General features: G+C 40.9%; 1 protein-coding gene across 7 annotated transcripts in view; it reads left to right on the forward strand.

Annotated features, from left to right (window-relative positions):
* Window positions 1–14,747, forward strand: part of EXD1 (exonuclease 3'-5' domain containing 1) — a 41,025-nt gene that overhangs the window by 4,328 nt on the left and 21,950 nt on the right. For 6 of the 7 annotated variants that reach the window (XM_013993165.2, XM_021097503.1, XM_021097534.1 and 3 more), the window contains exons 3-6: window positions 6,652–6,720; window positions 9,450–9,507; window positions 9,763–9,887; window positions 14,240–14,298. In XM_013993165.2, coding sequence (XP_013848619.1) covers window positions 6,652–6,720; window positions 9,450–9,507; window positions 9,763–9,887; window positions 14,240–14,298 — 311 coding nt within the window. The remainder of the gene's footprint in view (window positions 1–6,651; window positions 6,721–9,449; window positions 9,508–9,762; window positions 9,888–14,239; window positions 14,299–14,747) is intronic. The other variant, XM_013993166.2, reaches the window with a different exon arrangement.

Raw genomic sequence — 14,747 nt, forward strand, 5'->3', positions numbered from 1 at the left:
TTCAACCCCTAGCCTGGGAACCTGCATATGCATTGGGTGTAGCCCTAAAAAGCAAAAAAAAAAAAAAAAAAAAAAAGGACTTTTGTGGGCTAAGGTGGGACTATACCAGGCTCTCGCAATATTATTTCTCTTGGTAATCAGTTACTGAGTTTTGTACCCCAGGCACTGTACTGGGTACCAGGGCTTTGGATAAGAATAACATGTCTCTGTTTTCGAAAAACTTGGAGAGAGATAAACAAGTAGAAACATATGATCCAGTGTGATATCCTCTCTGATAGAGGGATGCACGGATGCTATGGAGAAGTTCCTGTGGTGGTGCAGTAGAAACAAATCCGACTAGGAACCATGAGATTGAGGGTTCGATCCCTGGCGTCACTCAGTGGGTTAAGGATCCAGTGTTGCTGTGAGCTGTGATGGAGGTCGCAGATGTGGCTCGGATCCTGTGTTGCTATGGGATAGGGTGGCAGCTGTAGCTCTGATTTGACCCCTAGCTCGGGAACTTCCATGTGCTGCACTGTGGCCCTAAAAAGCAAAACAAAACAAAACAAAAAACCTTGCTGCATTCAGAAAACCTAAGTAAATGTCACTGTGAGGATTTGGTGAGAGAAAAGGCTGTAGAAGAGAAGTAGGCTTGGGACAGATCAGAAGAACCTCACATGTCATAACATTTAGACAACTCTGAAAGTGAAGAGGAACAGTTTGAAATATTTTTAAGTAAGGGTCATATAGATTTTCAAGTTAGTTGTCTGAAATTCTAATGTTATGCTAGTTAGAAACCATGCCCAGCTGCTAGAAACAGATTCACTTTCAGTAGCTTAAACAAATGAGTTTATTCTTGCATATAAAAGAAGGCAGGTATTCCAGAGCTACTGGGACTCTCCCCAGAGTTGTCAGGGACCCAGGATTCCTTATCTTTCTGCATTACCATCTTTAGCACATGGCTTCAAACCTCAAGGTTATATGATAGCTGGTGAAGTTACAGACAAGAAAAAGAGGAAAGGTAGGGTGAGGGCTGTTTGGTTGGAGGTGGGGGTCGGGGGGATGTGTTCCTCATCTTAATGAGATGTCCTGGAAATCTAATAGACTACCACTGTCTGCAGGGGGACTGAGCACACTGCTAGCCTGAATAAATGGCATCGAGTAGACAGAAATCAGTAAATGCCAAATCCTTGTTCAACAAAGTATTCAGTTCAGGCGAAACATTTTGGTGTATTTCTCTGTAGTATTTTGTTTGTTTGTTGGAGTTTTTTTTTTTTTTTTTTTTTTTGGCCACACCCATGGCATGCAGAAGTTCCTGGGCCAGGGATCAAACTGGCACTGCAATAGTGATCCAAACCTCAGCAGTGACAACGCTGGATCTTTTAAGTGCTAGGCCATCAGGGAACTCCTCCCTGGAGTGTTTAATAATGTAAATTTAATATAGTTAACATAGTAAGCTGGGTGTATCACATATTCATTTTTTTTTCCTTTTTTTGGCCGTCCCCTCTGTATATGAAGTTCCCGGGCCAGATCCAAGACACAGTCACAACTTAAGCCACAGCTGTAGCAATGTCAGATCCTTAACCCACTGTGCTGGGCTGGGTATCAAACCTGAGTCCCAGCACTCCCAAGATACCACCAATCTTGTTGTGCCACAGTGGGAACTCCATTATATATACTTTTTTTTTTTTTTGGCTTTTTAGGGCTGCACCCGCTGCATATGAAGGTTCCCAGGCTATGGGTGGAATCTGAGCTACAGCTGCTGGCCTACACTATAGCCACAGCAATGCAGGATCCAAGCCATGTCTGCGACCTACACCACAGCTCACTGAAACACGAGATCCTTAACCCACTGAGTGAGGCCAGGTATTGAACCTGCAACCTCATGGTTCCTAGTCAGATTCGTTTCTGCTCTGCCATGACGGGAACTCCCTATATATACATTTTTAAATTAACACTGTAACAAACATTTTCTCATGTTATTTAAAAACTTCAGGAGTTCCTATTATGGCTCAGTGGGTTAAGAACCCAGCTGGAGTTCCTGTCGTGGCACAGCAGAAACAGAAACAAACCTGACTAGGAACCATGAGGTTGTGGGTTCGATCCCTGGCCTAGCTCAGGGGGTTAAAGATCTGACGTTGCCGTGAGCTGTGGTGTGGGTCAAAGATGCAGCTCGGATTTGGTGTTGCTGCAGCTGTGGCATAGGCCAGCAACTGTAGCTCTGATTAAACCCCTAGCCTGGGAACTTACATATGCCACACGTAGAACTCAGCTAGTATCCATGAGGATGTGGGTTTGATCCCTGGCCATGATCAGTGGGTTAAAGGATCTGGCATTGCCATGAGCTGTGGTGTAGGTCACAGATGCATCTTGCATCTGACCTTGCTGTGGCTATGGTGTAGACCTGCAGCTACAGCTCCAATTAGACCCTAGCCTGGGAACTTCCATATGCAGCAGGTGCACCCTGAAAAGAATACAAAAACACCTTGAATTTGATGGCTAAACATTTTAAAGCAAAAAGCTTAAAAATATTTGTTGTGTTTTATAATGATAAGTTGTATTTGTATATTCGATAGTTAAGAATTAAAACGAGTTACCACAGTGGCATAGTGGTTTAAAAATCCAACTGCATTGGCTTGGGTCTCTAGGGAGGCACGGGTTCAATGGGTTAAGAATCTGGCATTGCTACAGCTGTGGCATAGGTCACAGCTGTGGCTTGGATTCAGTCCCTGGCCCAGGAACTTCCATGTGCTGCAGGGCATGGCCATAAAAAAAGTAATTATAACAAATTCTAATTATAAAATACAATTTAATGTTTGTTTTATTTTATAATTATTTTCTTAGGAATAGTTCCTACAAGTGAAATTACTGAGTGAAAGTTAAATATATTTGAAATGTTTTTGATGCATATTTTAAGTAGTTTTTCTTTCTTTCTTTCTCTTCTTTCCTTCTTTCTTTCCTTCCTTCCTTCCTTCCTTACTTTTCTTCCTTCCTTCCTTCCTTTCTTTCTTTCTTTCTTTCTTTCTTTCTTTCTTTCTTTGTCTTTTTAGGGCTGTACCCTTGGCATATGAAAGTTCCCAGGCTAGGGAGTCGAATCAGAGCTACAGCTGCCAGCCTCAGCCATAGCCACAGCAGCGTGGCATCCGAGCCCAGTCTTCAACCTACACCACAGCTCATGGTAACACCAGATCCTTAACCGACTGAGCAAGACCTGTGGCCTCATGGATCCTAATCGGTTCATTAGCGGGTGAGCCATGAAGAGAACTCTTCCAAGTAGTTTTTCAAGTCTTGCCTTTTTACTTTGCTGCTAGTAATGTGAGAGTGAATTATAGTAAATAATCTAGTCTTGGATTTTTAAAATGCAGATGTATATCTTTCCTCAGTGTTTGCTAGTGTTATAGGCAAAAAGTGGTATTTAATTTTGACCTTTTTTTTTTTTTTTTTTTTTTTTTTGCTTTTTAGGGCCACGCCTGTGGCATATGGAAATTCCTGGGTTAGGGGTCAAATTGAAGCTACAGCTGCTGGCCTATGTCACAGCCACAGCCACGCCAGATCTGTGACACATCTGCAACCTTCACCACAGATCATGGCAACGCTGGATCCTTGAACCACTGAGCAAGGCCAGGGATCAAACCAGAATCCTCATGGATACTAGTTGGATTCGTAACCCACTGAACCACAACAGGAACTCCATTTTTTAACATGTTTTTAAAAATATTCCTAAAGAGGTTGCACATGTTTCTTTCCTTTTGAATAATTTTTTCCTTTTTTTTTTGAACATATTTCTTTATACTCATTTACTGACTTTATGTACCATTTGGTCAAAGCAGGGAGTGACATGACTATGACAGCCGTGTGAAGGAAGGTTTGAAGGAGACAAGGAGAGACAAGGAGAACTATTCAGACAATCATGGGACCCAGTAAAGAGAAAGTGGTGGCAGTTAGATCTAGGGCTTAGCAAGGAATGGATAAGAGAAGACAGATTCTAGAAATGCTTAGGAGAGGGGATAAGTAACTTAGTCATCAATTAGGTAATCAAAGAGCCATGGCAAATAACTCCCACATTTATGACTCAGAGGTATAGTACTGTTATTATAGAAACGGGAAGAGAAGCAGGTTTCTTGGTTACTGGGAGAAGATAATGATCAGGTTGAAAATCTTGCAATAAGTCTGCCGTTAGTTGAAAATGGAAGTGGTGCTCAGAAGAATAATCATACTGAAGAAATAATCGATGTCAGGACACCTAGGAAGTGGCTGTGCTCATTCAAGGAGAAGGAAGAAGGATGAAGAACATAACCCTAGGGATTATCAGTGTGTAAGGGGCAAGCAGTGGTGGTAGAGGCAGCCAAGGAGACTGGAAGGAGCAAATCAGGGAGATGTGGAACACTGGTTACAAGATGTATATTAAAATTACTGAGGCCTGGAGGAAGCGGGGGGTGGAAGTTGAATCAATTGCCAGGGCCAATGATTTAATCATTATGCCTAGGTAATGAAGCCTCCATCAAAACCCACAAGGACAGGGTTCAGAGAGCTTGGTGAACTTGTGGAGATGCTGAGAGAATGGCATGTTTGGAGTGGGCCTGGCAGCCCTGCCCCCCTTCCCACATGCCTTGCTCTGTGCATCTCTTTGTTTGACCGTCGATTCATATTTGATATCTTTTGTAATAAATTGGTAATCTAGTGAGTAAATGGGTTTCTTGAGTTTCGGTTTTTTTTTTCCCCCTAGGGCCAAACCCACGACATATGGAGGTTCCCAGGCTAGGGGTCTAAGCTGAGCTGTTGCAGCCGGCCTACACCATAACCACAGCAACACCAGATCTGAGCCACGTCTGTGACCTAAACCACAGCTCGTGGAAATACCGGATCCTTAACACACTGAGTGAGGCCAGGGATCGGACCTACAACCTCATGGTTCCTAGTTGGATTCGTTCCCGCTGTGCCACAATGGGAATTCCAGTTTCTTGAGTTTTATAAGTCACTTTAGCAATTTAATCCAACCCAAGGAAGGGGTCATAGGAACATCTGGTTTATAGAAAATCAGTCAGAATCCCAGTTAATAACCTGGGCTTTCAATTAGCATCTGAAGTGGAGGGTAATCTTATGGAACTGAGCCCTTAATCTGTGGAGTCTGATGCTATCTACAGGGAGATACTGTCTGAACTGATTTAAATTATAGGACATCCAGCCACCGTCCCCAACATTGCTTGGTGTTATGTGGAGAATTGCACCTAAGAATCCAAAATAATGTTCAACTTTGTATGTTTGACATTTATCCATATTAATATTTGTCATTTATTTTAACTGGAATTGTATTCCATTGCATGAATGTTTTAAATGTTATTGATTCTAAGGGAAATTGCTACCCTTGCTGGTTCACCAAGCAAATAGACTCCTGGTGAACTGGCCCTATCAGTCTATCAAAGAAAGGCAGACAACCTTGGATTCTAATATAGACTGAAATAAAGCTCAAGCTAAGAACTGTCCCCCCTACAAAAAAAAAAAAAAATCAGTGAGGTCTGGAGTTCCCACTGTGGCACAACAGAATCAGCAGTGTCTCTCCCAGCACAGTGGGTTAGGGATCCAGCATTGCTGCAGGTGTAGCATAGGTTACAACTGCAGCTCAGATCTGATCCCTGGCCCAGGAACTCCAGAGGCCATGGAGTAGCCAAAAATGAAATAAAAAAATAAAATCACTGAGGGCTGGGTTTGCATCCTGACTGTCTTTCAGTAGAGGTGTGACCTTGAATAAGTTATTCAACCTTCCTGAGCCTCAGATTCCTCCATAATGGAGAAAATGAAATACCTATCTCATTATGTTACTGGATAATTAAACGTAGGCAAATAATTGGCATGATTCCTGGTTTGCAGTATGTGCTCAGTATGGTGGCTCCAGGTAATTAGTATGAAAAGAAAGAAACACTAAGAATGTCCTGTAAGCCAGAGAACAAAGGCAAGAACAGTACTGTCAAAGAATGTATGAGAGCCAAATACAGATTGTAAACTTTTTTGGGGATTTGTCAAATAGGCAGTTGGTGATCTTTGACCTCAGTGAGAATATATTCAGTGGACTAGTGAGGGTGAAACTCAGTTATTTGGAATTTCTGAGAGATGTGGAAATATAGAGGTGCTGCGAACACTTCCATCTAGAAAAAAATGACACCATGTGGTAGATATGACATCTAAACTTATCCTAAGTCCCTCACCTACTCACAGTAGAGCCAGTAATTAGGCCAGGAATTGGATTGTTGTTCCTGACAATTACCATTTTGAGCATGTAGCATGACATGAAACAGGGTGTGGATTCTATAAGTAGTCAGAGGCCTTACATGTTTTTCTGGAATTAGGTACAATAAAAATCAGTAAAGATTATATTAAATAGATAGTCCTTATCCCCAAAGGCCTTGGAATATTCTTGGAAGACACTTGAATTCAGTGTACTACTACTGCCCTTTTAGTTTCTCTTGGACCATTCTTGGGTTCCCTTTATTCTCTATACTACTTGTTTCAAGGTTATAGCTTTGTATTTTATTACTGACTCTCTATGTCTTGGGCACGATAATTTGGGGATTTTTATAGAACTCAAATTTGGGCACTTTTGAGAGGCATCATATTTTCTTATACTTTTAGGGAATATTACTTATTTTTAACCAAATGAATTGTTTTCCATAACAGTGAAGAATGTGGAGACTGGTCGAAGTGTCCCAGGAGTGAAGATGTTTTTTGGACATGAGATTGTGAATGGTGAGAGTTCATGTTCCTTGAATAATGGTATCAGAATTTTCAGTAGCAGTAAACTCACTGCTCTGCCTCATTCCGTTATTTGGGAAAACAAACAAGAAGTTTCCACTGTGGTGCAGTGGGTTAAGGATCTGGCATTGCCACAGCCATGGTGTAAGTCACAGCTGCATCAGATTCAACCCCTTGCCCCAGAACTTCCATATGTCATGGGTAAGGCCAAAAAAAAAATTATCTTGCATTTATGAGCTCTTAAAATTGGTATTTGAGAATTGACCCATATCTTACTGTTTTGGTAGGTACTATGAGCAGAAGAGTCTTAGAGAATTTTCATCATCTTGGTTTTATACTGTGAGGGCAGCTGGTGCTCCTTCCTAGAGACTTAGGTCGCAGGTAGAATTAGGAATATAAACAGAAAGGAGTTGTCTTGCTCAACAAGTGAGTTTAATACCACATGTTCGCAGAACAGTCTGTTATCTGAAACCTTGGGCCCAAATCTTTCAAAATCCAGGATTTTTGGAAAACCTAGCAAAGGGTATATTCTGTTCATATTACATAGCACCTCAAGTGGATCTGGTCAGCACTCTGTAATAAAACACATTTCTACAGAGAAAGGGTGGATAATCATACTAAGTGGAATAAAATAAGACTGTAACAGCATGTCAGTTCAGGTTTTGCTGCCAAAAGAGTTAGAAAAAAATCTTTTCAGACATTTTGGGATTATGGAATTGCAGGAAACAACCCTGTACTTTATTTCTGCCACCAAAAACCATTTAGCAAGAATAAATCCAATTGTCTGCCTAAAGGAATAGACATAGAAGCTCATCTGGTCAGTGTGTTTCAGCCAAGCCAAATGGCGTAAGAGGAAAGGGTTGGATGCAAGAACTGGTGCTTGCTTTCCAGAACTCCAAAGCAAAAAGCCCTCCAAGGAGGGGTAAAGATCACTGTCGGTGGAGAAGGGTGGGGGAATGAGAGATCTTGGACCTCATAAATTTGTGTATTTCTTACCAGGGGGGCAGATGTGAGGCAAGGAAATGACTCCTGTAAGTGAAAGATTGCCACTGACTGAAAGATTGTCTTGTGAGAGACATAGAATTTAGGGAGAGGTTAAGATCTCACCAAATTAATGACTGCCAATCCAGACCTACCTTAAGGCAGACAAGTTCAGCTAGCTGTATAACTGTCCTTCCTCACTGAGTATGCTGCTGTAAATAGTTTTGTCCCTGGAACACCTTTTTAAAATGGCAGTGATGGTAGCAGTAGTAGAGGGAATCTTAATTGTGCTGTAGCTGTTAGGCTTTACAGTGAAGCAGGGCTCTGGACTGGAACAAAGCTAGGCCGTGGATGAGTTTACAAAGAGAAATGAAGGAGTCATTACTACCATCTCCTAACTTGGGAGAAGGCTGACCACTGACCAGATTCGTAATCTGTATACATGGATTAATTTCCTTCTGAACACATTCTCAGAACTTGGCCTTGTTCATAATTTTTTAAGCTCAAAAGATGGCCATCTCCTTTCTCTGCCATGTGGTTCAGTCAGCCATGGAGGGGTCTCCATGAAAAGCACCTTAAATAGGAATTATCAAGATGAAGGATAATAATTGATTAATATGTATTTTTAATGAATTTTACTTTCTCTGCCCCAGACCCAACTCCTCTAGACAGTTCAGGAGAAAGAGGCATTTGCAACATAGTGGCCCCTGAGAAACTTTCCCCTGAAATGTACCTAGGTGTATCTAATTGAACCTAAAATGCCACTAATGAAAAAGTAGACTATTTCTCTTCCCACTGCTGCAATTAAACTATCATGTGCACTTACTGAAAATCAATTCCAATATTGGAGTTGTTTAAAATGTGCATCTTAGGAGTTCTCATCATGGCTCAACGGAAACAAATCCGACTAGGAACCGTGAGGTTGCAGGTTCAATCCCTGGCCTCGCTCAGTGAGTTAAGGATCTGATGTTGCCGTGAGCTGTGGTGTAGGTCGCAGAGGCGGCTCAGATCTGGCGTGGCTGTGGCTGTGGCATAGGCCAGCAGCTGTAGCTCCAATTGGACCCCTAGTGTGGAACCTCCATATGCTGCGGATGCAGCCCTACATCCCTTAAAAAAAAAAAAAAAAAAAAAAAAAAGGAAAATGTTCATCTTAGAATCAGTAATATACAATATTTCCCTGTATTCCCTGTACTGTTAGGTTAAAAATAAATGGTTTCAGAGTCTCTGTGGAATACGTCTCTCACATTTCTTTTGTGATTTCCAGTCTAGCTGTTATTACTTTTCATGTCACTGAACTGTTAAATGCATGAAGATATAAAAGGGACAGATCGGTGAAAGATTTAAGAGAAAACCCTCAAACAGTACATAGTGTGAGGGAAGATATATTAGGATCGGAATAAATAGGAAAGAAAAGATCTCTCTCAAACCAATCTGCATGACCACAAAGGTGCCCTGAAACAAAAAGGGTAAAGTGGACATGTAGAGAGGTTCCTAATCCTGCTAAATGACCAAGGAAGCTATGTAAGGATGTGAGATTACAGATCTTCAGTACTTGGGATGGTCTTTTCTGCTCTATTTATTGCTGGCCAATGAAGGCCTCTATGGACCAACATTTCATTCCCAATTACTGTCCATGGTATGTATTAAAACTGTGGGTGTGGTGGGGTGAGGAGGGGAGGAAACAGATAGTTAACTGCTTTCAGATTGGAAACTCTGTTGGAAGCCATTTGGTTATTTTACAGTGGAACTACTGGATGAAGTGGAACAAGGTGCAGTGAGAGAAATGGCATCTTCTGTCAGGTATGATGGAATAATTTTAATTACATTGTTACCCAAATGTACACATCAAGGTAGAAAGCTTTAGTTCTGATTCACTAGCCATGTAATTCCTAAACTGAGAGGAAATAGGTGGATGTTTCCTTCCATCTTTAGGCGGTATCTTCATGTCAGTGCAACCAGTGGATGAATGGGTTCTCTGTGAAAAGTGGCACAATCTGTGTGTGGTGTTAGCAACAAAGAACAATTTTGTCTAACTGTTGTTTTTTGTAAGCATAGTTTAAATACAGAAAGAGCCAGGATGGAAAGAATGAAAAATGAAGACCTAAATGTATATAAGCCTTCTTCTACCCCTGAGGCACCAACCACCTCTCTGCTGAATGACCTCAAGTACAGCGCATCAGGTTAGTACCAGGGCTCTGAATTTTTTTCTTTGGCTGCACCTGCAGCATGTTAAAGTTCCCGGGCCAGGGATCAAACCTGAGCCGCAGTAGTGACAGTGCTGAATCCTTAACTGCTAGGCCACCAGGGAACTCCCACAGGGCTCTGAATTTTCTAGGCTCTCTTTCTTATGGTTCACAATTCTTCAGAGTTGGTATAAGCCTAAATTAAGATTCTATGTGGAACTCTCAGACCATTGTTTCTAGGGTCTGAATTAAGGTAAAACATCATTATTAATTAGTTTACTTAATATTTGAGTGCACACTAAATGCCAGGTGTTGGAAATACCAGAGTTTGGTATCTCTACCCTCTTTGAGTGATGGTGCAGGGGAACAAACATTAAATAAGATAAATTGTTACAATATACTGTATGTTGGTGTCACATATAAATAGGAAAAAAAAAAGAAGAAATATTTGGAGAGGATGGTTTTAAAATTCTTGAATATCCAAGACAGGTCTCACTGAAATGGGGACATTTTTGTCTTTTTCTTTCTTATTTTTTTATTTTTATTTTTTCTACAGTTGCACCTGTGGCATATGGAAGTTCCCAGGCGAGGGGTTGAATTGGAGCTGCAGCTGCTGGCCTATGCCACAGCCACAGCAACGCAGGATCTGAGCCGTGTCTGCAGGCTACACCACAGCTCACAGCCACAACAGATGTTTAATCCACTAAGCGAGGCCAGGGATCAAACCTGTGTCCTCATGGATACTAGTCAGGTTCTTAACCCGCTGAGCCACAATGGGAACTCCCTGAAGTGGTAACATTTGACTAAAGGCCTGAAGGAAGTGAGGGATCAAGATGTGTGGGTATCTCCGTGGAATTTTTTTTTGAGTCATAAAAAAGAACAAATACAAAGGCCTGAGATAGGAACACACCACGATCTTGAGGTGTGGCTGGAGCAAGGAGAGCCATAGGAGATGAAGTGGGCTGGGTGGGTCTTGGAAGACTTTGTAGATCACTGAAAGGACTTAGTTTTTACTCTGCAGTGAGAAGAGAAGTCGTTGGAGGTTGGTTGGTTTCTGTAATGACCGAGGATGTTGAGGGTTTTTTTCCTGTGCTTATTTGCCATCTGAATATCTTTGGCGAATGTCTGTTCATATCTATTTTCATTTTCTTATTGGATTGTTTTATTATTCAGTGTTGAGAGTTTCTTTATATATTCTGTATACAAGTCTTTTTTCAAATATATGCTTTGCAAATATTTTCTTCAAGTCTGTGGTTCGTCTTTTCATTGTCTTAAAGCATCTCTTGAAAAGCAGACATTTTATTTATTTTATTTTGTTTTGTTTTTTGCTTTTTAGGTACCGTATCCAAGGCATATGGAGGTTCCCAGGCTAAGCGCCTACACCACAGCCACAGCAATGCAGCATCCGAGCCGTGTTTGCGACCTACACCACAGCTCATTACACTACAGCTCACAGCAACGCCGGATTCCTAACCCACTAAGCAAGGCCAGGGATTAAACTCACAACCTCATGGTTACTAGTCGGATTTGTTTCCACTGCACCACAGCGGGAACTCCAAAGAGCAGACATTTTAAATTTTGATGATGTACAGTCTGTCCATTTCCTTTCTTCTGTGGACCATGGTTTTGATGTCATATCTACGAAATTTTTCCTAACTCAAAAGTCACAAAGATTTTCTCCTATGTTTTTTTCTAGACATTTCATAGTTTTAGGTTTTACATTTAGGTCTGTGATTCATTTTCAATTTTTGTATATGGTGATATGGACAATTTTTTTTTCATATGGACATCCAAGTACTCAGACATCATTTGTTGAAGACACTGTATTTTCTGCATTCAGTTACCTTCACACCTTTGTCAAAAATCAGTTTTCCATCATATACATGTAGGTTTATATATGACACTCTATTCTGTTACACTGATCTATTTTTTTCTATCTTTACACCAATACTAGTCTGTTTTATATACTGTTGATTAATGATACATCTTGAAATCAGGTACTATTAGTTCTCCAGCTTTGTTCTTTTTTCAAAGTTGTTTCACCTGTTCTTTGTTCTTTGCATTTCCTTATGAATTTTATAATCAGCTTGTCAATCTCTATCCAAAAAAAAAAAGTGCTGCTGGGACTTTTATTGAGATTGCAATGAATTTGTTTTGTTTGTTTGTTTGTTATTTGACCTCACCCACGCCGTGCTGAAGTTCCTGGGCCACGGATCAAACCCATGCCACAGCAGAGACAATGCCAGATCCTTAACACTCTGAGCCACCAGGGAGCTCCAAGATCAAAATGAATTGATAGATGAGTTTGGGGAATATTAACATCTTAACAATGTTGAGTATTCCATTCCACTAACTCAGTATATCTCTCCATTTATTTAGATCTTTAATTTCTTAGCAATGTTTTGTAGTTCTCGTTGTGTTTTACATATCTTTTGCCATGTTTATCCCTAAGTATTGCTATTTTTATACTATTATGAAATAGTACCTCTAAAGGTTTTTTTTTTTTGTCTTTTCTAGGGCCACAACCGCAGCATATGTAAGTTCCCAGGCTAGGGGTCTAATCTGAGCTGTAGCCACCGGTCTACGCCAGAGCCACAGCAGCGCGGCATCCAAGCCATGTCTGTGACCTACACCACAGCTCACGGCAACACCGGATCCTTAACACACTGAGTGAGGCCAGGGATCGGACCTACAACCTCATGGTTCCTAGTCGGATTCATTAACCACTGCACCACGGCGGGAACTCCACCTAAAGGGTATTTTTTAAGAACTTCCACTTCCCACTTGAGAGTTTGGAGCAGAAGAGTAGCATGATCTGACTTCTCTTTTTATAAAATCACTCTGGATGCTGTATAGATACTGAGAGTAGGGCCAGGGTAAAAGCATGGATACTAGTTAGGAGCCACTTGAAATAACTTTCAGACAAGTGCGTATGGTGGTTTGGACCCTTGTGGTGGCAGTATGGTTGGTAAGAAGCAGTGGAATTCTGGATGTATGTTGATGGAGAGCCAAAATAATGTACCGAGAGATTAGATGTGGTTGAGAAAGAGAGGAAACAAGGATGACTTCAGGGGTTTGAGCCTCAACAGCCTGAAGTATGGAAAAGACTCTGGGTAGGAGAGGTTTTAGAGAGATGATTAGGAGTTTAGTTTTGGCCAACCTAAGTTTGAATGTAAGCTGAGAGATGAAGATAAAGCCTTGTGATGGAGATATAAATTCTAGATCTAGCCTATAGATGATATTTAAAGACTTGATTCTAGATGAGATCACCAAGAAAAAAAAGGAAGATGTATGTGGAATACCACACCAAAGTTTTAGCATTTGGGAGATGAAGAACTGTATGTTATGCTATACCTCTAATCTTTTAAGCTACATAATTAGAAAAATAATTAACTTTCAGGGTCCATAGAATTCCAGAAGTATGGACATTGGCCCATCTCCAGGGCTAATTTATTTTAAACTGTTATTTTTATTATGAATATGCTTTTAGAAAGTGCATGTCTTAAATACTGTATGATATCACTTATATATGGAATCTAAAAAATACAACAAACTAGTGAATATAGCAAAAGAAGTAGACTCACAGAGAACAAATAGTGCTTTCCAGTGGGGTGGGGAATATAGGGGTGGGAGAGTGCGAGGTACAAACTATTGGGTGTAAGATAGGCTACAAGAATGTATTGTACAACATGGGGAGGGGATAGCCAATATTTTGTAATAACTGTGAATGGAGTGTAAGCTTTGAAAATTGTATAAACAGAGTACCAATTGTGGCTCAATGGAAACGAATCTGACTGGCATCCATGAGGACGCATGTTTGATCCCTGGCCTCGCTCAGTGGGTTAAGGATCTGGAGTTGCCATGAGCTGTGATTTAGGTCACAGATGCGGCTTGGATCTGGCATTGCTGTGGCTGTGGTATAGGCCAGTGGCTACAGCTCCGATTTAACCCCTAGCCTGGGAACCTCCATATGCCAAGGGTGCAGCCCTAAACATTTTTTTTTTAAAGAAAAAAAAAAAAAAAAGCACATGTCAAAGTATTCAAAACATAAACCCATAATGAGGAAAACACTACTGAATTATCACAGGAAATGTGTAAATAGTGTATTTTATAAGATTACCATTGGTGGGGCTTTTGTTTATCCCTAACTGACAGATAGGATGCTAATAGTGTTCACTGTGATGGGCTGACACAAGTGATCATAGTTCTCAGTGCTTAGACATAATCTCATTACTTCTAGATATGTGAGGTGTATTAGAGTAGGAGTTTAGGAGTATGGCTAAAATTAGTGGAGGGTTATTCTATTGCCAGTGAAGACATATATATCTAATACTACCATTCTCTTGTAGAGGAAGAGGAGGTATCATACACAGTCATTGATCAGTTCCAGCAGAAGTTTGGTGCTGCAGTAAGTATTGCCCTCAGTCATTCTCAGTATTATCTGCAAATGGGTTTCATGTCTGGGTTTCATACATTTTTCTCTTATTATAAGATCATTAATGTTTTCCCTAATAATTTAATAAAATATCTGGGAGTTCCCATCATGGCACAGAGGAAATGAAACTGACTAGTAACCATGAGGTTTTGGGTTTGATCCCTGGCCTTGCTCAGTGGGTGAAGGATCTGGCGTTGCCATGAGCTGTAGTGTAGGTCACAGATGCGGCTTGGATCTGGCGTTGCTGTGGCTGTGGTGTAGGCCAGCAGCTTTCGCTCCAATTTAACCCCTAGCCTAGGAACCTCCATATGCTGTGGGTGTGGCCCTAAAAAAATAAATAAATAAAAGCAAATAAATAAATAAATAAATAAAATATCTGAATGCCTGCTATTTGCCAGACATTGTTCTTAAATCTGGGGTAA

Source organism: Sus scrofa, chromosome 1, assembly GCF_000003025.6.
Source record: "Sus scrofa isolate TJ Tabasco breed Duroc chromosome 1, Sscrofa11.1, whole genome shotgun sequence".
Lineage (NCBI taxonomy): Eukaryota > Metazoa > Chordata > Mammalia > Artiodactyla > Suidae > Sus > Sus scrofa.